Source organism: Salmo salar, chromosome 03 (assembly GCF_965601325.2).
Source record: "Salmo salar chromosome 03, fSalSal1, whole genome shotgun sequence".
In the NCBI taxonomy this organism is placed as follows: Eukaryota; Metazoa; Chordata; class Actinopteri; order Salmoniformes; family Salmonidae; genus Salmo; species Salmo salar.
The window spans coordinates 87,451,159-87,473,245 of NC_138293.1; the positions used below are offsets into that span (position 1 = coordinate 87,451,159).

The 22,087-nt window shown below is 45.8% G+C and overlaps 1 protein-coding gene across 1 annotated transcript in view; it reads right to left on the reverse strand.

Moving 5' to 3' along the window:
- Positions 1-767: 767 nt before the first annotated feature.
- The window catches only part of LOC106593051 (ras-related protein Rab-37), a 125,480-nt gene continuing 104,160 nt past the window's right edge, over positions 768-22,087 (reverse strand). Inside the window, exons 8-9 of the mRNA XM_045715666.2 lie at positions 21,448-21,524; positions 768-21,067 (exon numbers count right to left, since the gene is read on the reverse strand). Coding sequence (XP_045571622.2) covers positions 20,968-21,067; positions 21,448-21,524 — 177 coding nt within the window. The 3' untranslated portion in view covers positions 768-20,967. The remainder of the gene's footprint in view (positions 21,068-21,447; positions 21,525-22,087) is intronic.

Genomic DNA, 22,087 nt, shown 5'->3' on the forward strand with positions numbered 1-22,087 from the left:
TACTATTTAATGTCAGTTGATGTTATGGGCCCTGTTAAAATACTTCAGAAATTGCTAATCTAAAGGAAAACAGGGAAGGATGAATTTCTAAAGTATTCTAATATGTAATTTTGGTGTCCTGCCTACAGGTCCTTTCCATATATTGTAACTTATCTTTACTAGCAGAGAAAGAAAAAGTCAAAACTTTGAACACACTCGTACTCAGATTTTTACACAGGGAGAATCTCAATTGGATTTGCTCGACTCCTCGCGTCCTCTCCTGGTGGAAAACGTGGACACAAATGTGCTTGCATTAAATTAGACCTTCCTTCACTAGTGGCCATCAGGCAAATTACAGTTAGATAGGAATCCCAAAATATGTGTAAAGTGTTAAAAAGAAATGTAGCCAGACATTTATAGACAACAGATTTAGTAGCATATTGTTTTTAAACGTGAGCATGCGTTTCTCATCCAAGAAGAAAAAATATGATTTTGTGGCGGATTTCAAAACGCTTCTACGATGCGGAGAGGATACATTTGTGCTTCCTCGCTGGGAGAAGGCAATTGAGGAGGACACTACTCCATTCGCCTATTAACAAATTGACACTCGTCTACATATGGCGACCACTTTTCATTTTATGGGTCACAAAAGACAAAAGTAGTTAGGAGTCGAGAAGAGGACAGACTTTTTTTCCAATTGAGAAACTCCTATGATTTCCAATGTGTTCTTTTTAAGTGACAAAAAGAGATTGAGACACATTGGATTGGATCAAGAGTCCCAACAATGATTAGTATTTTGTTGTAATCTTTATTGTATTGAACCTTAATTTGAGAAGAAAGTTGTTGCACACTGAAAAGTAGTAAAACATCTCATGAAGGTATAACAATACATTGTCTGGACATCTAATTTCAAGTTCTGTAAATACTGTAGATTTAATATTCTGTTTCTATGGATGTTGATGGTAATACACTGAAAGTACATGAAGGATCTTTGTGAAATACTGATTATTAACCGAGAACTGATAAAAGATGAGAATTGAACATGACATCTTAATTTGTGGTTAAGAAAGAAAATAAAAATGATGTCATGTAAATACAAAAATCCTTGAAGATTTTCAAAAGATATGACCCTGATTAAACATTTAAAGATGACAAACACTTTATATACATAACATTCACCATATACATATATTACAAAAAATAGGCAGCAAAAGAGTATTGATGATTCAAACATGAAACAATAGCCTAGTCATAAAGATATTGCAAAATATTATTGGTTTCCCTTTCTTCATTGTATATTTCATTCCAAATTACTGTACAACACTTTAGACAAAATTCACAAAAAATGCTTTTATTTGCTTCATTTGAGTTCTCTCTAGGTTCAAAGCTTCGTTATCAAGCTAGGTCTACACTTAACACAACTACAAGAGATCTATGGACCGAAGGCTCGACTAAACATGTACTGACAGGATAAGCCAACTTAAATAAATTCAAGATTTTGTACATTGTAATTAGTATTTTTCCACCAGAAAAATAGATATATGCATTAACCATAATCTATTTCTAAAACTGTATTTACTTTAGATTTATTGGACTTCAGAGTGATTTTGAAATTGCCACTGAATTCAAATCTGACATTATTTTGATTGACAGGTAAAACACTACACTTTAACTTCTAACATTTTCCATCAATGTCTTAAATCTAACGTTGAATATACATTTCACTACATTCGCTTATGGGTGATCTTTAGGAAAATGCTTGTTATAAATGAATATCACTGTAGGAGATTAGAATGCTGGTGAGTTGAAGTTGGCTGAAAAAGCCTGAACATATGACTTTATGATGTAGAATCTTAATTTGATCAATCTTTGTTGCTGAGAATTTTCCTGCACAGCAGGAAAAGCAAACGTGTAATGTATTCAAGGTTTAAAAAGGCTTCTAAAGATTGTAATTTCCACTTTAAAATGTCAGACTTGATTTGCGTTAACGAAAATGTATCAACCCCTACAAAAATGCCCATTAATTATAATCCACATAATAATTCACATTTCCTGTTGCTGCAGGATTATTTTCCTGCGGTCAAGAACTGGCTCAGATTAAGATCCTACATCTGTACTGTGATACTGAGCCAGCCTGACAACTGACAATGACCTGACTATAAACATTCGACTACATACAATATATACATTCATCCAGATACTGTACAGGGATACATTCATACAATGAGCTCTAAGGGACATTGTCACTTTTCCTTTTCTTATTATGAACACGTTGGATCAAGCAGGAGAACTGACAGTGGAGTTTAACCGAGTAAGACAGTGATGGAGGTTCATTCAGTGATAGGGGATATAAGTGGTGTGTCCCAATAAACATATTTTTCGTGTGCACTTGTTCACTACTTACCACAAATATAAAACATTGGATTGGTGGAGGTATAGGCTAGTTTCCATCATGTTTTTTATACCAATCATACTAACCCTTTCAGATCAGTGAAGGGAAATAAACAAGTGCACACTTTGGGAGAAAGGAGTGATAATTGGAACATAGGCCAGGAGTCATACAGTGATAGGAGGCTAGACTACAAGGGTCATGGGGTCAACCAGGGATAATAATAATCATTGATTAAACTTTTTTAGAGCTTTTCATTATAGACAGAATCTCAAGGTGCTTGTTAAGCAAAATAATCAACAAAAAGTAATTTAAAAAGAAATAGGCTAAAACAGTAGCTAGGTCAGCTAGTTTGAGTGGTTCTAGATCAGCTAGTTTGAGTGGTTCTAGATCAGCTAGTTTGAGTGGTTCTAGATCAGCTAGTTTAAGTGGTTCTAGATCAGCTAGTTTAAGTGGTCTAGATCAGACAGTTTGAGTGGTTCTAGATCAGACAGTTTGAGTGGTTCTAGATCAGACAGTTTGAGTGGTTCTAGATCAGATAGTTTGAGTGGTTCTAGATCAGATAGTTTGAGTGGTTCTAGATCAGATAGTTTGAGTGGTTCTAGATTAGCTAGTTTGAGTGAGCTAGACGGGCAGCTGCGGTCATGAGAGGTTCTGGAAGCGCATAGCTAGATGGTCAATGATAAGAGGTTGTCAGTCAGTGATAAGGTTAAATACAGGGGTCATAGCGTAATGCGGATTGGTCCAGGAAAATGTACAATATCTGGCTCAAAGAACCATGAAAATGACCAGTTAGGCCGAATTTGAAGATCTCACATGGACGAGGAGGATTTTATACATGGAGGTATACAGTCAGTCATTCTATGGGTAATAGAGGGTGCAGAGAGTCATAGGGTTAACAGGGTCAGACGGTCATACGCTTAACAGGGTCAGACAGTCATAGGGTTAACAGGGTCAGACAGTCATACACTTAACAGGGTCAGACAGTCATATGCTTAACATGGTCAGACAGTCAAAGGGGTAACATGGTCAGACAGTCATGGTCAGAGAGTCATGGGGTAAACAGTCATGGGGTTAAAATGGTCAGACAGTCATAGGGTTAACAGGGTCAAACAGTCATGGTCAGACAGGCATATAGCTAACGGGATCAGACAGTCACATGGTTACCAGGGTCAGACAGTCATAGGGATAATATGGTCAGACAGTCATATGGATAATATGGTCAGACAGTCATAGGGTTAACAGGGTCAGACAGTCATACACTTAACAGGGTCAGACAGTCATATGCTTAAGATGGTCAGACAGTCAAAGGGGTAACATGGTCAGACAGTCAAAGGGGTAACATGGTCAGACAGTCATGGTCAGAGAGTCATGGGGTAAACAGTCATGGGGTTAAAATGGTCAGACAGTCATTGGGTTAACAGGGTCAAACAGTCATAGGGATAATATGGTCAGACAGTCATAGGGATAATATGGTCAGACAGTCATAGGGTTAACAGGGTAAGACAGTCATAGGGTTAACAGGGTCATAAAGTCATAAGGTTAACAGGGTCAGACAGTCATGGGGTTAACGGGGTCAGACAGTCATGGGGTTAACGGGGTCAGACAGTCATGGGGTTAACGGGGTCAGACAGTCATGGGGTTAACGGGGTCAGACAGTCATGGGGTTAACGGGGTCAGACAGTCATAGGGTTAACGGGGTCAGACAGTCATGGGGTTAACAGGGTCAGACAGTCATGGGGTTAACAGGGTCAGACAGTCATGGGGTTAACGGGGTCAGACAGTCATGGAGTTAACATGGTCAGACAGTCATGGGGTTAACAGTGTCAGACTGTCATAGGGTTAACAGTGTCAGACTGTCATAGGGTTAATATGGTAAGGCAGTCATACGGTTAACAGGGTCAGACAGTCATAGTGTTAACAGGGACAGACAGTCATGGTCAGACAGTCATAGGGTTAACAGGGTCAGACTGTCATGGGGTTAACAGGGTCAGACAGTCATGGGGTTAACAAAGTCAGACAGTCATGTGGTTAACAGGGTCAGACAGTCATGGGGTCAGACAGTCATAGGGTTAACAGCGTCAGTCAGTCATAAAGTTAACAGCGTCAGACAGTCATGGGGTTAACAGCTTCAGACTGTCATGGGGTTAACAGCTTCAGACTGTCATGGGGTTAACAGCTTCAGACTGTCATGGGGTTAACAGCTTCAGACTGTCATGGGGTTAACAGGGTCAGACAGTCATGGGGTTAACAGGGTCAGACAGTCATGGGGTTAACAGGGTCAGACAGTCATGGGGTTAACAGGGTCAGACAGTCATGGGGTAAACAAGGTCAGACAGTCATGGGGTTAACAGGGTCAGAGAGTCATAGGGTAAGAGGGTCAGACAGTCATAAGGTAAACAGGGTCAGAAAGTCATAGGGTTAACAGGGTCAGACAGTCATATGGTTAACAGGGTCAGACTGTCATAGGGTTAACAGGGTCAGACAGTCATGGGGTTAACAGGGTCAGACAGTCATGGGGTTAACAGGGTCAGACAGTCATGGGGTTAACAGGGTCAGACAGTCATGGGGTTAACAGGGTCAGACAGTCATGAGGTTAACAGGGTAAGACAGTCATGGGGTTAACAGGGTCAGAAAGTCATGGTCAGACAGACATAGGGTTAACAAGGTCATACTGTCATAGAGTTAACAGTGTCAGACAGTCATGGGGCTAACAGGGTCAGACAGTCATGGGGTTAGCATGGTCAGAAAGTCATGGTCAGACAGTCATAGGGTTAATATGGTAAGGCAGTCATAGAGTTAACAGGGTCAGACAGTCATAGGGTTAACATGGTCAGACAGTCATAGGGTTAACATGGTCAGACTGTCATGGGGTTAACAGGGTCAGACTGTCATGGGGTTAACAGGGTCAGACAGTCATGGGGTTAACAAGGTCAGACAGTCACGGGGTTAACAAGGTCAGACAGTCACGGGGTTAACAAGGTCAGACAGTCATGGGGTTAACAAAGTCTGACAGTCATGTGGTTAACAGGGTCAGAGAGTCATAGGGTCAGACAGTCATAGGGTTAACAGCATCAGACAGTCATGGGGTTAACAGCTTCAGACTGTCATGGGGTTAACAGGGTCAGACAGTCATGGGGTTAACAGGGTCAGACAGTCATGGGGTTAACAGCATCAGACAGTCATGGGGTTAACAGCATCAGACAGTCATGTGGTTAACAGCATCAGAAAGTCATGGGGTTAACAGCTTCAGACTGTAATGGGGTTAACAGCGTCAGAAAGTCTTGGGGTTAACATGGTCAGATAGTCAAGGTAAACATGGTCAGACAGTCATGGTCAGACAGTCATAGGGTTAACAGGGTCAGACAGTCATGGGGTTAACAGGGTCAGACAGTCATGGGGTTAACAGGGTCAGACAGTGATGGGGTTAACAGGGTCAGACAGTCATGGGATTAACAGGGTCAGACAGTCAGGGGGTTAACAGGGTCAGACAGTCATGGGGTTAACAGGGTCAGACAGTCATGGGGTTAACATGGTCAGACAGTCATAGGGTTAACAGGGTCAGACAGTCATGGTCAGACATTCATAGGGTTAATATGGTAAGGCAGTGATAGGGTTAACAGGGTCAGACAGTCATAGAGTTAACAGGGCCAGACTGTCATGGTCAGACAGTCATGGTGTTAACAGGGTAAGACAGTCACAGGGTTAACAGGGTCAGACAGTCATGGTCAGACAATCATGGGGTTAACAGGGTCAGACAGTCATAGGGTTAATAGGGTCAGACTGTCATGGGGTTAACAGGGTCAGACTGTCATGGGGTTAACAGGGTCAGACAGTCAAGGAAAACATGGTCATACAGTCAAGATAAACATGGTCAGACAGTCAAGGTAAACATGGTCAGACAGTCATAGGGTTAACAGGTTCAGTCAGTCATAGGGTTAACATGGTCAGACAGTTATGGTCAGACAGACATAGGGTTAACAGTGTCTGACAGTCATAAGGTAACATGGTCAGACAGTCATAAGGTTAACATGGTCAGACAGTCATGGGGTTAACGGGGTCAGACAGTCATGGGGTTAACGGGGTCAGACAGTCATGGGGTTAATGGGGTCAGACAGTCATGGGGTTAACGGGGTCAGACAGTCATGGGGTTAACGGGGTCAGACAGTCATGGGGTTAACGGGGTCAGACAGTCATGGGGTTAACAGGGTCAGACAGTCATGGGGTTAACAGGGTCAGACAGTCATGGGGTTAACAGGGTCAGAGTCATAGGGTCAGACAGTCATAGGGTTAACAGCGTCAGACAGTCATGGGGTTAACAGCTTCAGACTGTCATGGGGTTAACAGCTTCAGACTGTCATGGGGTTAACAGCTTCAGACTGTCATGGGGTTAACAGTGTCACACTGTCTTGGGGTTAACAGGGTCAGACAGTCATGGGGTTAACAGGGTCAGACAGTCATGGGGTTAACAGCATCAGACAGTCATGTGGTTAACAGCATCAGACAGTCATGGGGTTAACAGCTTCAGACTGTAATGGGGTTAACAGCATCAGAAAGTCTTGGGGTTAACATGGTCAGATAGTCAAGGTAAACATGGTCAGACAGTCATGGTCAGACAGTCATAGGGTTAACATGGTCAGACAGTCATAGGGTTAACAGCTTCAGACTGTCATGGGGTTAACAGGGTCCGACTGTCATGGGGTTAACAGGGTCAGACAGTCATGGGGTTAACAAGGTCAGACAGTCATGGGGTTAACAAGGTCAGACAGTCACGGGGTTAACAAGGTCAGACAATCATGGGGTTAACAAAGTCTGACAGTCATGTGGTTAACAGGGTCAGAGAGTCATAGGGTCAGACAGTCATAGGGTTAACAGCATCAGACAGTCATGGGGTTAACAGCTTCAGACAGTCATGGGGTTAACAGCTTCAGACTGTCATGGGGTTAACAGCGTCACACAGTCTTGGGGTTAACAGGGTCAGACAGTCATGGGGTTAACAGGGTCAGACAGTCATGGAACAGCATCAGACAGTCATGTGGTTAACAGCATCAGAAAGTCATGGGGTTAACAGCTTCAGACTGTAATGGGGTTAACAGCGTCAGAAAGTCTTGGGGTTAACATGGTCAGATAGTCAAGGTAAACATGGTCAGACAGTCATGGTCAGACAGTCATAGGGTTAACAGGGTCAGACAGTCATGGGGTTAACAGGGTCAGACAGTCATGGGGTTAACAGGGTCAGACAGTCATGGGGTTAACAGGGTCAGACAGTCATGGGATTAACAGGGTCAGACAGTCATGGGATTAACAGGGTCAGACAGTCATGGGGTTAACAGGGTCAGAAAGTCATGGTCAGACAGACATAGGGTTAACAGCGTCACACAGTCTTGGGGTTAACAGGGTCAGACAGTCATGGGGTTAACAGGGTCAGACAGTCATGGGGTTAACAGGGTCAGACAGTCATGGGGTTAACAGCATCAGACTGTCATGTGGTTAACAGCATCAGAAAGTCATGGGGTTAACAGCTTCAGACTGTAATGGGGTTAACAGCGTCAGAAAGTCTTGGGGTTAACATGGTCAGATAGTCAAGGTAAATATGGTCAGACAGTCATGGTCAGACAGTCATAGGGTTAACAGGGTCAGACAGTCATAGGGTTAACAGGGTCAGACAGTCATGGGGTTAACAGGGTCAGACAGTCATGGGATTAACAGGGTCAGACAGTCATGGGATTAACAGGGTCAGACAGTCATGGGATTAACAGGGTCAGACAGTCAGGGGGTTAACATGGTCAGACAGTCATGGTCAGACATTCATAGGGTTAATATGGTAAGGCAGTGATAGAGTTAACAGGGCCAGACAGTCATGGTCAGACAGTCATGGTGTTAACAGGGTAAGACAGTCACAGGGTTAACAGGGTCAGACAGTCATGGTCAGACAATCATGGGGTTAACAGGGTCAGACAGTCATAGGGTTAATAGGGTCAGACTGTCATGGGGTTAACAGGGTCAGACTGTCATGGGGTTAAGAGGGTCAGACAGTCAAGGAAAACATGGTCAGACAGTCAAGATAAACATGGTCAGACAGTCAAGGTAAACATGGTCAGACAGTCATAGGGTTAACAGGTTCAGTCAGTCATAGGGTTAACATGGTCAGACAGTTATGGTCAGACAGACATAGGGTTAACAGTGTCTGACAGTCATAAGGTAACATGGTCAGACAGTCATGGGGTTAACATGGTCAGACAGTCATGGGGTTAACGGGGTCAGACAGTCATGGGGTTAACGGGGTCAGACAGTCATGGGGTTAACGGGGTCAGACAGTCATGGGGTTAACGGGGTCAGACAGTCATGGGGTTAACAGCATCAGACAGTCATGTGGTTAACAGCATCAGACAGTCATGGGGTTAACAGCTTCAGACTGTAATGGGGTTAACAGCATCAGAAAGTCTTGGGGTTAACATGGTCAGATAGTCAAGGTAAACATGGTCAGACAGTCATGGTCAGACAGTCATAGGGTTAACAGGGTCAGACAGTCATGGGGTTAACAGGGTCAGACAGTCATGGGGTTAACAGGGTCAGAGTCATAGGGTCAGACAGTCATAGGGTTAACAGCGTCAGACAGTCATGGGGTTAACAGCTTCAGACTGTCATGGGGTTAACAGCTTCAGACTGTCATGGGGTTAACAGCTTCAGACTGTCATGGGGTTAACAGTGTCACACTGTCTTGGGGTTAACAGGGTCAGACAGTCATGGGGTTAACAGGGTCAGACAGTCATGGGGTTAACAGCATCAGACAGTCATGTGGTTAACAGCATCAGACAGTCATGGGGTTAACAGCTTCAGACTGTAATGGGGTTAACAGCATCAGAAAGTCTTGGGGTTAACATGGTCAGATAGTCAAGGTAAACATGGTCAGACAGTCATGGTCAGACAGTCATAGGGTTAACATGGTCAGACAGTCATAGGGTTAACAGCTTCAGACTGTCATGGGGTTAACAGGGTCCGACTGTCATGGGGTTAACAGGGTCAGACAGTCATGGGGTTAACAAGGTCAGACAGTCATGGGGTTAACAAGGTCAGACAGTCACGGGGTTAACAAGGTCAGACAATCATGGGGTTAACAAAGTCTGACAGTCATGTGGTTAACAGGGTCAGAGAGTCATAGGGTCAGACAGTCATAGGGTTAACAGCATCAGACAGTCATGGGGTTAACAGCTTCAGACAGTCATGGGGTTAACAGCTTCAGACTGTCATGGGGTTAACAGCGTCACACAGTCTTGGGGTTAACAGGGTCAGACAGTCATGGGGTTAACAGGGTCAGACAGTCATGGAACAGCATCAGACAGTCATGTGGTTAACAGCATCAGAAAGTCATGGGGTTAACAGCTTCAGACTGTAATGGGGTTAACAGCGTCAGAAAGTCTTGGGGTTAACATGGTCAGATAGTCAAGGTAAACATGGTCAGACAGTCATGGTCAGACAGTCATAGGGTTAACAGGGTCAGACAGTCATGGGGTTAACAGGGTCAGACAGTCATGGGGTTAACAGGGTCAGACAGTCATGGGGTTAACAGGGTCAGACAGTCATGGGATTAACAGGGTCAGACAGTCATGGGATTAACAGGGTCAGACAGTCATGGGGTTAACAGGGTCAGAAAGTCATGGTCAGACAGACATAGGGTTAACAGCGTCACACAGTCTTGGGGTTAACAGGGTCAGACAGTCATGGGGTTAACAGGGTCAGACAGTCATGGGGTTAACAGGGTCAGACAGTCATGGGGTTAACAGCATCAGACAGTCATGTGGTTAACAGCATCAGAAAGTCATGGGGTTAACAGCTTCAGACTGTAATGGGGTTAACAGCGTCAGAAAGTCTTGGGGTTAACATGGTCAGATAGTCAAGGTAAATATGGTCAGACAGTCATGGTCAGACAGTCATAGGGTTAACAGGGTCAGACAGTCATAGGGTTAACAGGGTCAGACAGTCATGGGGTTAACAGGGTCAGACAGTCATGGGATTAACAGGGTCAGACAGTCATGGGATTAACAGGGTCAGACAGTCATGGGATTAACAGGGTCAGACAGTCAGGGGGTTAACATGGTCAGACAGTCATGGTCAGACATTCATAGGGTTAATATGGTAAGGCAGTGATAGAGTTAACAGGGCCAGACAGTCATGGTCAGACAGTCATGGTGTTAACAGGGTAAGACAGTCACAGGGTTAACAGGGTCAGACAGTCATGGTCAGACAATCATGGGGTTAACAGGGTCAGACAGTCATAGGGTTAATAGGGTCAGACTGTCATGGGGTTAACAGGGTCAGACTGTCATGGGGTTAAGAGGGTCAGACAGTCAAGGAAAACATGGTCAGACAGTCAAGATAAACATGGTCAGACAGTCAAGGTAAACATGGTCAGACAGTCATAGGGTTAACAGGTTCAGTCAGTCATAGGGTTAACATGGTCAGACAGTTATGGTCAGACAGACATAGGGTTAACAGTGTCTGACAGTCATAAGGTAACATGGTCAGACAGTCATGGGGTTAACATGGTCAGACAGTCATGGGGTTAACGGGGTCAGACAGTCATGGGGTTAACGGGGTCAGACAGTCATGGGGTTAACGGGGTCAGACAGTCATGGGGTTAACGGGGTCAGACAGTCATGGGGTTAACAGCATCAGACAGTCATGTGGTTAACAGCATCAGACAGTCATGGGGTTAACAGCTTCAGACTGTAATGGGGTTAACAGCATCAGAAAGTCTTGGGGTTAACATGGTCAGATAGTCAAGGTAAACATGGTCAGACAGTCATGGTCAGACAGTCATAGGGTTAACATGGTCAGACAGTCATAGGGTTAACAGCTTCAGACTGTCATGGGGTTAACAGGGTCCGACTGTCATGGGGTTAACAGGGTCAGACAGTCATGGGGTTAACAAGGTCAGACAGTCATGGGGTTAACAAGGTCAGACAGTCACGGGGTTAACAAGGTCAGACAATCATGGGGTTAACAAAATCTGACAGTCATGTGGTTAACAGGGTCAGAGAGTCATAGGGTCAGACAGTCATAGGGTTAACAGCATTAGACAGTCATGGGGTTAACAGCTTCAGACAGTCATGGGGTTAACAGCTTCAGACTGTCATGGGGTTAACAGCGTCACACAGTCTTGGGGTTAACAGGGTCAGACAGTCATGGGGTTAACAGGGTCAGACAGTCATGGAACAGCATCAGACAGTCATGTGGTTAACAGCATCAGAAAGTCATGGGGTTAACAGCTTCAGACTGTAATGGGGTTAACAGCGTCAGAAAGTCTTGGGGTTAACATGGTCAGATAGTCAAGGTAAACATGGTCAGACAGTCATGGTCAGACAGTCATAGGGTTAACAGGGTCAGACAGTCATGGGGTTAACAGGGTCAGACAGTCATGGGGTTAACAGGGTCAGACAGTCATGGGGTTAACAGGGTCAGACAGTCATGGGATTAACAGGGTCAGACAGTCATGGGATTAACAGGGTCAGACAGTCATGGGGTTAACAGGGTCAGAAAGTCATGGTCAGACAGACATAGGGTTAACAGCGTCACACAGTCTTGGGGTTAACAGGGTCAGACAGTCATGGGGTTAACAGGGTCAGACAGTCATGGGGTTAACAGGGTCAGACAGTCATGGGGTTAACAGCATCAGACAGTCATGTGGTTAACAGCATCAGAAAGTCATGGGGTTAACAGCTTCAGACTGTAATGGGGTTAACAGCGTCAGAAAGTCTTGGGGTTAACATGGTCAGATAGTCAAGGTAAATATGGTCAGACAGTCATGGTCAGACAGTCATAGGGTTAACAGGGTCAGACAGTCATAGGGTTAACAGGGTCAGACAGTCATGGGGTTAACAGGGTCAGACAGTCATGGGATTAACAGGGTCAGACAGTCATGGGATTAACAGGGTCAGACAGTCATGGGATTAACAGGGTCAGACAGTCATGGGATTAACAGGGTCAGACAGTCAGGGGGTTAACATGGTCAGACAGTCATGGTCAGACATTCATAGGGTTAATATGGTAAGGCAGTGATAGAGTTAACAGGGCCAGACAGTCATGGTCAGACAGTCATGGTGTTAACAGGGTAAGACAGTCACAGGGTTAACAGGGTCAGACAGTCATGGTCAGACAATCATGGGGTTAACAGGGTCAGACAGTCATAGGGTTAATAGGGTCAGACTGTCATGGGGTTAACAGGGTCAGACTGTCATGGGGTTAAGAGGGTCAGACAGTCAAGGAAAACATGGTCAGACAGTCAAGATAAACATGGTCAGACAGTCAAGGTAAACATGGTCAGACAGTCATAGGGTTAACAGGTTCAGTCAGTCATAGGGTTAACATGGTCAGACAGTTATGGTCAGACAGACATAGGGTTAACAGTGTCTGACAGTCATAAGGTAACATGGTCAGACAGTCATGGGGTTAACATGGTCAGACAGTCATGGGGTTAACGGGGTCAGACAGTCATGGGGTTAACGGGGTCAGACAGTCATGGGGTTAACGGGGTCAGACAGTCATGGGGTTAACGGGGTCAGACAGTCATGGGGTTAACGGGGTCAGACAGTCATGGGGTTAACAGGGTCAGACAGTCATGGGGTTAACAGGGTCAGACAGTCATGGGGTTAACATGGTCAGAAAGTCATGGTCAGACAGTCATAGGGTTAACAGGGTCAGACAGTCATGTGGTTAACAGGGTCAGAGACTCATAGGGTCAGACAGTCATAGGGTTAACAGCGTCAGACAGTCATGGGGTTAACAGCTTCAGACTGTCATGGGGTTAACAGCTTCAGACTGTCATGGGGTTAACAGTGTCACACAGTCTTGGGGTTAACAGGGTCAGACAGTCTTGGGGTTAACAGGGTCAGACAGTCATGGGGTTAACAGGGTCAGACAGTCATGGGGTTAACAGCATCAGACAGTCATGTGGTTAACAGCATCAGACAGTCATGGGGTTAACAGCTTCAGACTGTAATGGGGTTAACAGCGTCAGAAAGTCTTGGGGTTAACATGGTCAGATAGTCAAGGTAAACATGGTCAGACAGTCATGGTCAGACAGTCATAGGGTTAACAGGGTCAGACAGTCATAGGGTTAACATGGTCAGACAGTCATGGGGTTAACAGGGTCAGACAGTGATGGGGTTAACAGGGTCAGACAGTCATGGGATTAACAGGGTCAGACAGTCAGGGGGGTTAACAGGGTCAGACAGTCATGGGGTTAACAGGGTCAGAAAATCATGGTCAGACAGACATAGGGTTAACAAGGTAATACTGTCATAGAGTTAACAGTGTCAGACAGTCATGGGGTTAACAGGGTCAGACAGTCATGGGGTTAACATGGTCAGACAGTCATGGTCAGACATTCATAGGGTTAATATGGTAAGGCAGTGATAGGGTTAACAGGGTCAGACAGTCATAGAGTTAACAGGGCCAGACAGTCATGGTCAGACAGTCATGGTGTTAACAGGGTAAGACAGTCACAGGGTTAACAGGGTCAGACAGTCATGGTCAGACAATCATGGGGTTAACAGGGTCAGACAGTCATAGGGTTAATAGGGTCAGACTGTCATGGGGTTAACAGGGTCAGACTGTCATGGGGTTAAGAGGGTCAGACAGTCAAGGAAAACATGGTCAGACAGTCAAGATAAACATGGTCAGACAGTCAAGGTAAACATGGTCAGACAGTCATAGGGTTAACAGGTTCAGTCAGTCATAGGGTTAACATGGTCAGACAGTTATGGTCAGACAGACATAGGGTTAACAGTGTCTGACAGTCATAAGGTAACATGGTCAGACAGTCATAAGGTTAACATGGTCAGACAGTCATGGGGTTAACGGGGTCAGACAGTCATTGGGTTAACGGGGTAAGACAAGCATGGGGTTAACGGGGTCAGACAGTCATGGGGTTAACAGGGTCAGACAGTCATGGGGTTAACATGGTCAGAAAGTCATGGTCAGACAGTCATTGGGTTAACGGGGTAAGACAAGCATGGGGTTAACAGGGTCAGACAGTCATGGGGTTAACAGCGTCAGACAGTCATGGGGTTAACAGCATCAGACAGTCATGGGGTTAACAGCTTCAGACAGTCATGGGGTTAACAGCTTCAGACAGTCATGGGGTTAACAGCTTCAGACAGTCATGGGGTTAACAAAGTCTGACAGTCATGTGGTTAACAGGGTCAGAGAGTCATAGGGTCAGACAGTCATAGGGTTAACAGCATCAGACAGTAATGGGGTTAACAGCTTCAGACTGTCATGGGGTTAACAGCGTCACACAGTCTTGGGGTTAACAGGGTCAGACAGTCATGGGGTTAACAGGGTCAGACAGTCATGGGGTTAACAGGGTCAGACAGTCATGGGGTTAACAGCATCAGACAGTCATGTGGTTAACAGCATCAGAAAGTCATGGGGTTAACAGCTTCAGACTGTAATGGGGTTAACAGCGTCAGAAAGTCTTGGGGTTAACATGGTCAGACAGTCATGGTCAGACAGTCATAGGGTTAACAGGGTCAGACAGTCATAGGGTTAACAGGGTCAGACAGTCATGGGGTTAACAGGGTCAGACAGTCATGGGGTTAACAGGGTCAGACAGTGATGGGGTTAACAGGGTCAGACAGTCATGGGGTTAACAGGGTCAGACAGTCATGGGATTAACAGGGTCAGACAGTCATGGGGTTAACAGGGTCAGAAAGTCATGGTCAGACAGACATAGGGTTAACAGCGTCACACAGTCTTGGGGTTAACAGGGTCAGACAGTCATGGGGTTAACAGGGTCAGACAGTCATGGGGTTAACAGGGTCAGACAGTCATGGGGTTAACAGCTTCAGACTGTAATGGGGTTAACAGCGTCAGAAAGTCTTGGGGTTAACATGGTCAGATAGTCAAGGTAAACATGGTCAGACAGTCATGGTCAGACAGTCATAGGGTTAACAGGGTCAGACAGTCATAGGGTTAACAGGGTCAGACAGTCATGGGGTTAACAGGGTCAGACAGTCATGGGATTAACAGGGTCAGACAGTCAGGGGGTTAACAGGGTCAGACAGTCATGGGGTTAACATGGTCAGACAGTCATGGTCAGACATTCATAGGGTTAATATGGTAAGGCAGAGATAGGGTTAACAGGGTCAGACAGTCATGGTCAGACAAACATGGTGTTAACAGGGTAAGACAGTCACAGGGTTAACAGGGTCAGACATTCATGGTCAGACAATCATGGGGTTAACAGGGTCAGACAGTCATAAGGTTAACATGGTCAGACAGTCATGGGGTTAACATGGTCAGACAGTCATGGTCAGACATTCATAGGGTTAATATGGTAAGGCAGTGATAGGGTTAACAGGGTCAGACAGTCATAGAGTTAACAGGGCCAGACAGTCATGGAGTTAACAGGGCCATACAGTCATGGTCAGACAGTCATGGTGTTAACAGGGTAAGACAGTCACAGGGTTAACAGGGTCAGACAGTCATGGTCAGACAATCATGGGGTTAACAGGGTCAGACAGTCATAGGGTTAATAGGGTCAGACTGTCATGGGGTTAACAGGGTCAGACTGTCATGGGGTTAAGAGGGTCAGACAGTCAAGGAAAACATGGTCAGACAGTCAAGATAAACATGGTCAGACAGTCAAGGTAAACATGGTCAGACAGTCATAGGGTTAACAGGTTCAGTCAGTCATAGGGTTAACATGGTCAGACAGTTATGGTCAGACAGACATAGGGTTAACAGTGTCTGACAGTCATAAGGTAACATGGTCAGACAGTCATAAGGTTAACATGGTCAGACAGTCATGGGGTTAACGGGGTCAGACAGTCATGGGGTTAACGGGGTCAGACAGTCATGGGGTTAACGGGGTCAGACAGTCATGGGGTTAACGGGGTCAGACAGTCATGGGGTTAACAGGGTCAGACAGTCATGGGGTTAACAGGGTCAGACAGTCATGGGGTTAACATGGTCAGAAAGTCATGGTCAGACAGTCATAGGGTTAACAGGGTCAGACAGTCATGGGGTTAACAAATTCTGACAGTCATGTGGTTAACAGGGTCAGAGAGTCATAGGGTCAGACAGTCATAGGGTTAACAGCGTCAGACAGTCATGGGGTTAACAGCTTCAGACTGTCATGGGGTTAACAGCTTCAGACTGTCATTGGGTTAACAGTGTCACACAGTCTTGGGGTTAACAGGGTCAGACAGTCATGGGGTTAACAGGGTCAGACAGTCATGGGGTTAACAGCATCAGACAGTCATGTGGTTAACAGCATCAGACAGTCATGGGGTTAACAGCTTCAGACTGTAATGGGGTTAACAGCATCAGAAAGTCTTGGGGTTAACATGGTCAGATAGTCAAGGTAAACATGGTCAGACAGTCCTGGTCAGACAGTCATAGGGTTAACAGGGTCAGACAGTCATAGGGTTAACATGGTTAGACAGTCATGGGGTTAACAGGGTCAGACAGTGATGGGGTCAACAGGGTCAGACAGTCATGGGATTACCAGGGTCAGACAGTCATGGGGTTAACAGGGTCAGACAGTCATGGGGTTAACAGGGTCAGAAAATCATGGTCAGACAGACATAGGGTTAACAAGGTCATACTGTCATAGAGTTAACAGTGTCAGACAGTCATGGGGTTAACAGGGTCAGCCAGTCATGGGGTTAACATGGTCAGACAGTCATAGGGTTAACAGGGTCAGACAGTCATGGTCAGACATTCATAGGGTTAATATGGTAAGGCAGTGATAGGGTTAATAGGGTCAGACTGTCATGGGGTTAACAGGGTCAGACTGTCATGGGGTTAAGAGGGTCAGACAGTCAAGGAAAACATGGTCAGACAGTCAAGATAAACATGGTCAGACAGTCAAGGTAAACATGGTCAGACAGTCATAGGGTTAACAGGTTCAGTCAGTCATAGGGTTAACATGGTCAGACAGTTATGGTCAGACAGACATAGGGTTAACAGTGTCTGACAGTCATAAGGTAACATGGTCAGACAGTCATAAGGTTAACATGGTCAGACAGTCATTGGGTTAACGGGGTCAGACAGTCATGGGGTTAACGGGGTCAGACAGTCATGGGGTTAACGGGGTCAGACAGTCATGGGGTTAACGGGGTCAGACAGTCATGGGGTTAACATGGTCAGAAAGTCATGGTCAGACAGACATAGGGTTAACAAGTTCATACTGTCATAGAGTTAACAGTGTCAGACAGTCATGGAGTTAACAGTGTCAGACAGTCATGGGGCTAACAGGGTCAGACAGTCATGGGGTTAACATGGTCAGAAAGTCATGGTCAGACAGTCATAGGGTTAATATGGTAAGGCAGTCATAGAGTTAACAGGGTCAGACAGTCATAGGGTTAACATGGTCAGACAGTCATAGGGTTAACAGCTTCAGACTGTCATGGGGTTAACAGGGTCAGACAGTCATGGGGTTAACAAGGTCAGACAGTCACAGGGTTAACAAGTTCAGACAGTCATGGGGTTAACAAAGTCTGACAGTCATGTGGTTAACAGGGTCAGAGAGTCATAGGGTCAGACAGTCATAGGGTTAACAGCGTCAGACAGTCATGGGGTTAACAGCTTCAGACTGTCATGGGGTTAACAGCTTCAGACTGTCATGGGGTTAACAGCGTCACACAGTCTTGGGGTTAACATGGTCAGACAGTCATAGGGTTAACATGGTCAGACAGCCATGGTCAGACAGTCATAGGGTTAACAGGGTCAGACAGTCATAGGGTTGACATGATCAGACAGCCAAAAAGGTGACAAGTCAGATAGTCATGGGGTTAACAGGGTCAGACAGTCATAGGCTTAACAGGGTCAGACAGTCATGGTCAGACAGTCATAGGGTTAACAGGGTCAGACAGTCATGGTCAGACAATCATGGGGTTAACAGGTTCAGTCAGTCATAGGGTTAACATGGTCAGACAGTTATGGTCAGACAGACATAGGGTTAACAGTGTCTGACAGTCATAAGGTAACATGGTCAGACAGTCATAAGGTTAACATGGTCAGACAGTCATGGGGTTAACGGGGTCAGACAGTCATGGTCAGACAGTCATGGTGTTAACAGGGTAAGACAGTCACAGGGTTAACAGGGTCAGACAGTCATGGTCAGACAATCATGGGGTTAACAGGGTCAGACAGTCATAGGCTTAATAGGGTCAGACTGTCATGGGGTTAAGAGGGTCAGACAGTCAAGGAAAACATGGTCAGACAGTCAAGATAAACATGGTCAGACAGTCAAGGTAAACATGGTCAGACAGTCATAGGGTTAACAGGTTCAGTCAGTCATAGGGTTAACATGGTCAGACAGTTATGGTCAGACAGACATAGGGTTAACAGTGTCTGACAGTCATAAGGTAACATGGTCAGACAGTCATAAGGTTAACATGGTCAGACAGTCATGGGGTTAACGGGGTCAGACAGTCATGGGGTTAACAGCTTCAGACTGTCATGGGGTTAACAGCATCAGACTGTCATGGGGTTAACAGCGTCAGACTGTCATGGGGTTAACAGCGTCAGACTGTCATGGGGTTAACAGGGTCAGACAATCATGGGGTTAACAGGGTCAGACAGTCATGAAGTTAACAGGGTCAGACAGTCATAGGGTTAACAGGGTTCGACAATCATGGGGTTAACAACGTCAGACAGTAATGGGGTTAACAGCTTCAGACTGTCATGGGGTTAACAGCGTCAGAAAGTCTTGGGGTTGACATGGTCAGACAGTCAAGGTAAACATGGTCAGACAGTCAAGGTAAACATGGTCAGACAGTTAACGTAAACATGGTCAGACAGTCAAGGTAAACATGGTCAGACAGTCATGGTCAGACAGTTATAGGGTTAACTGGGTCAGACAGTCATAGGGCTAACTGGGTCAGACAGTCATAGGGCTAACTGGGTCAGACAGTCATAGGGCTAACTGGGTCAGACAGTCATAGGGCTAACATGGTCAGACAGTCATAGGGTTAACATGGTCAGACAGTCATAGGGTTAACATGGTCAGACAGTCATGGGGTTAACAGGGTCGACAGTCATGGGGTTAACAGGGTCGACAGTCATGGGGTTAACAGCTTCAGACCGTCATGGGGTTAACAGCTTCAGACAGTCATGGGGTTAACAGGGTCAGACAGTCATGGGGTTAACATGGTCAGACAGTCATGGGGTTAACATGGTCAGAAAGTCATGGTCAGACAGTCATAGGGTTAATATGGTAACTCAGTCATGGGGTTAACAGGGTCAGACAGTCATGGGGTTAACAGGGTCAGACAGTCATGGGGTTAACAGCTTCAGACTGTCATGGGGTTAACAGCATCAGACTGTCATGGGGTTAACAGCATCAGACAGTCATGGGGTTAACAGCATCAGACAGTCATGGGGTTAACATGGTCAGAAAGTCATGGTCAGACAGTCATAGGGTTAATATGGTAACTCAGTCATAGGGTTAACAGGGTCACACAAACATGGGGTTAACAGCTTCAGACTGTCATGGGGTTAACAGCATCAGATTGTCATGGGGTTAACAGGGTCAGACAGTCATGGGGTTAACAGGGTCAGACAGTCATGGGGTTAACAGGGTCAGACAGTCATGGGGTTAAAAAGGTCAGACAGTCATGGGGTTAACAGGGTCAGAGAGTCATAGGGTTAAAATGGTCAGACAGTCATAGGGTTAAAATGGTCAGACAGTCAAGGTAAACATGGTCAGACAGTCATGGTCAGACAGTCCTAAGGTTAACAGGGTCAGACAGTCATAGGGTTAACAGGGTCAGACAGTCATAGTGTTAACAGGGTCAGACAGTTATGGGGTTAACAGGGTCAGACAGTCATAGGGTTAACAGGGTCAGACAGTCATAGTGTTAACAGCGTCAGACAGTCATGGGGTTAACAGGGTCAGACAGTCATGGGGTTAACAAGGTCAGACAGTCATGGGGTTAACAAGGTCAGAGAGTCAGTGGGTTAACTGGGTCAGACAGTCATGGGGTTAACAAGGTCAGACAGTCATGGGGTTAACAAGGTCAGACAGTCATGGGGTTAACAAGGTCAGAGAGTCATAGGGTCAGAGGGTCAGACAGGGTCAGACATTCATAGGGTTAACAGTGTCAGACATTCATAGGGTTAACAGTGTCAGACAGCACTGATGGGGTAAGAGTCATGGCTGGATATAGAAGTACATTCACAGATGCAGAAGGAGGTGGAGCAGTGGGTCCCAGAAAACAGGAGGAAAAGAGAGAGAGAAGAGAGAAAGGAGAGGAAAAGAGAGGTGCGGAGAGGAGAGAGATGCCTCACAGATAACATTAGAATATGGACATAATGGATTATTTCAGAGGGCATAGAGAGGACAAAGGAAGGGCAAACTGGGTGGTTAGTGATGTAGGTATATCTCACACATGACTGGCTCTCTATCTCACAGGCAGTCATATAATATCACCTTGTATGAGTGTAATACATCAGACGTGGAGCAAGACACGAGCAAACACACACACACACACACACACACACACACACACACACACACACACACACACACACACACACACACACACACACACACACACACACACACACACACACACACACACAGTGTTCTAACATGCACATCCAGCACTCTTCATCTCCTTGTTGACGTAGTCCTGAAGCTTAAACTTGGGCTCGTTGGGCTCCTTCATAGACCTGTGCTTCAGCTCTCTGAGAGAGAAAGGAAGAGAAGAGAAGGGAGGAGGAAAAGAGACAAATAGATGGAATGGAGTGAGAAGTCGAGTAGGAGGAAGTGGAACAGTGTAGATGAATAGAGAGAGAGAGAGAGTGAGCCGGGGTCTAGGGGCTGAAGGCTAGAGACCCAGGGTCTAGGGGCTAAAGGCTAGAGGGCCAGGGTCTAGGGGCTAAAGGCTAGAGTACAGAGGCTAAAGGATAGAGTCCAGGGACAAGGGGCTAAAGGCTAGAGGCCAGGGAAAAGGGGCTAAAGGCTAGAGGACAGGGGCTAAAGGCTAGAGGCCAGGGACTAAAGGCTAGAGGCCAGGGGCTAGGGCTTGTTTCTGGACTGGACCCCTGTGTAGTTTCATACTCACTTGGCCACAGCAGTGAAGGCTAACTCCACATTGAGGCCAGACTTTGCACTGGTCTCCATGTATGGAACCCCAAACTCCTGCAGAGAAACAGACAGGCTGGGCATCTTGAGTTGAACACTCCACATTCACATTGTCTTGAGTGTCTTTGTAGCTAGTCTAGAGCACCAGATATCCTCCCTGATAGCCTGGGGACAAGGTTACTTTGCTGCTAATGGTAACAGTATTAGAGACCATTGTTGCCCTCTGGCTGGCCAGGCAGTAACAAATGATGCGTGTGTTTTAGGCACAGCAGCTAATGACAAAGAATATTGGGCATAAACCCGTATTAACATTCATCATCAGCACCCAGAAGACACAACAACACAGAGACCCACAGGGAAATCATACAGACACTACAACACATCTGTCCTGGAGTGACTATAGTACTGCTGGGAGTGCACCTTCAGTTCAGAACCATTCCAATGAGCAGATTGGAATGCTAGCTATGTGACAAACTATTCCTCAGGCAGGGTGTGCGTGGGAGATTTGTCTCAGCATCCAGCACCATAGTAATGACTAGGCTAATGTGTTTCTCTCTCCAGGTTTATGCTATCAGCACTAGAGGAATGCACCAGACTGGGTTTAAATACTATTTGAAGTC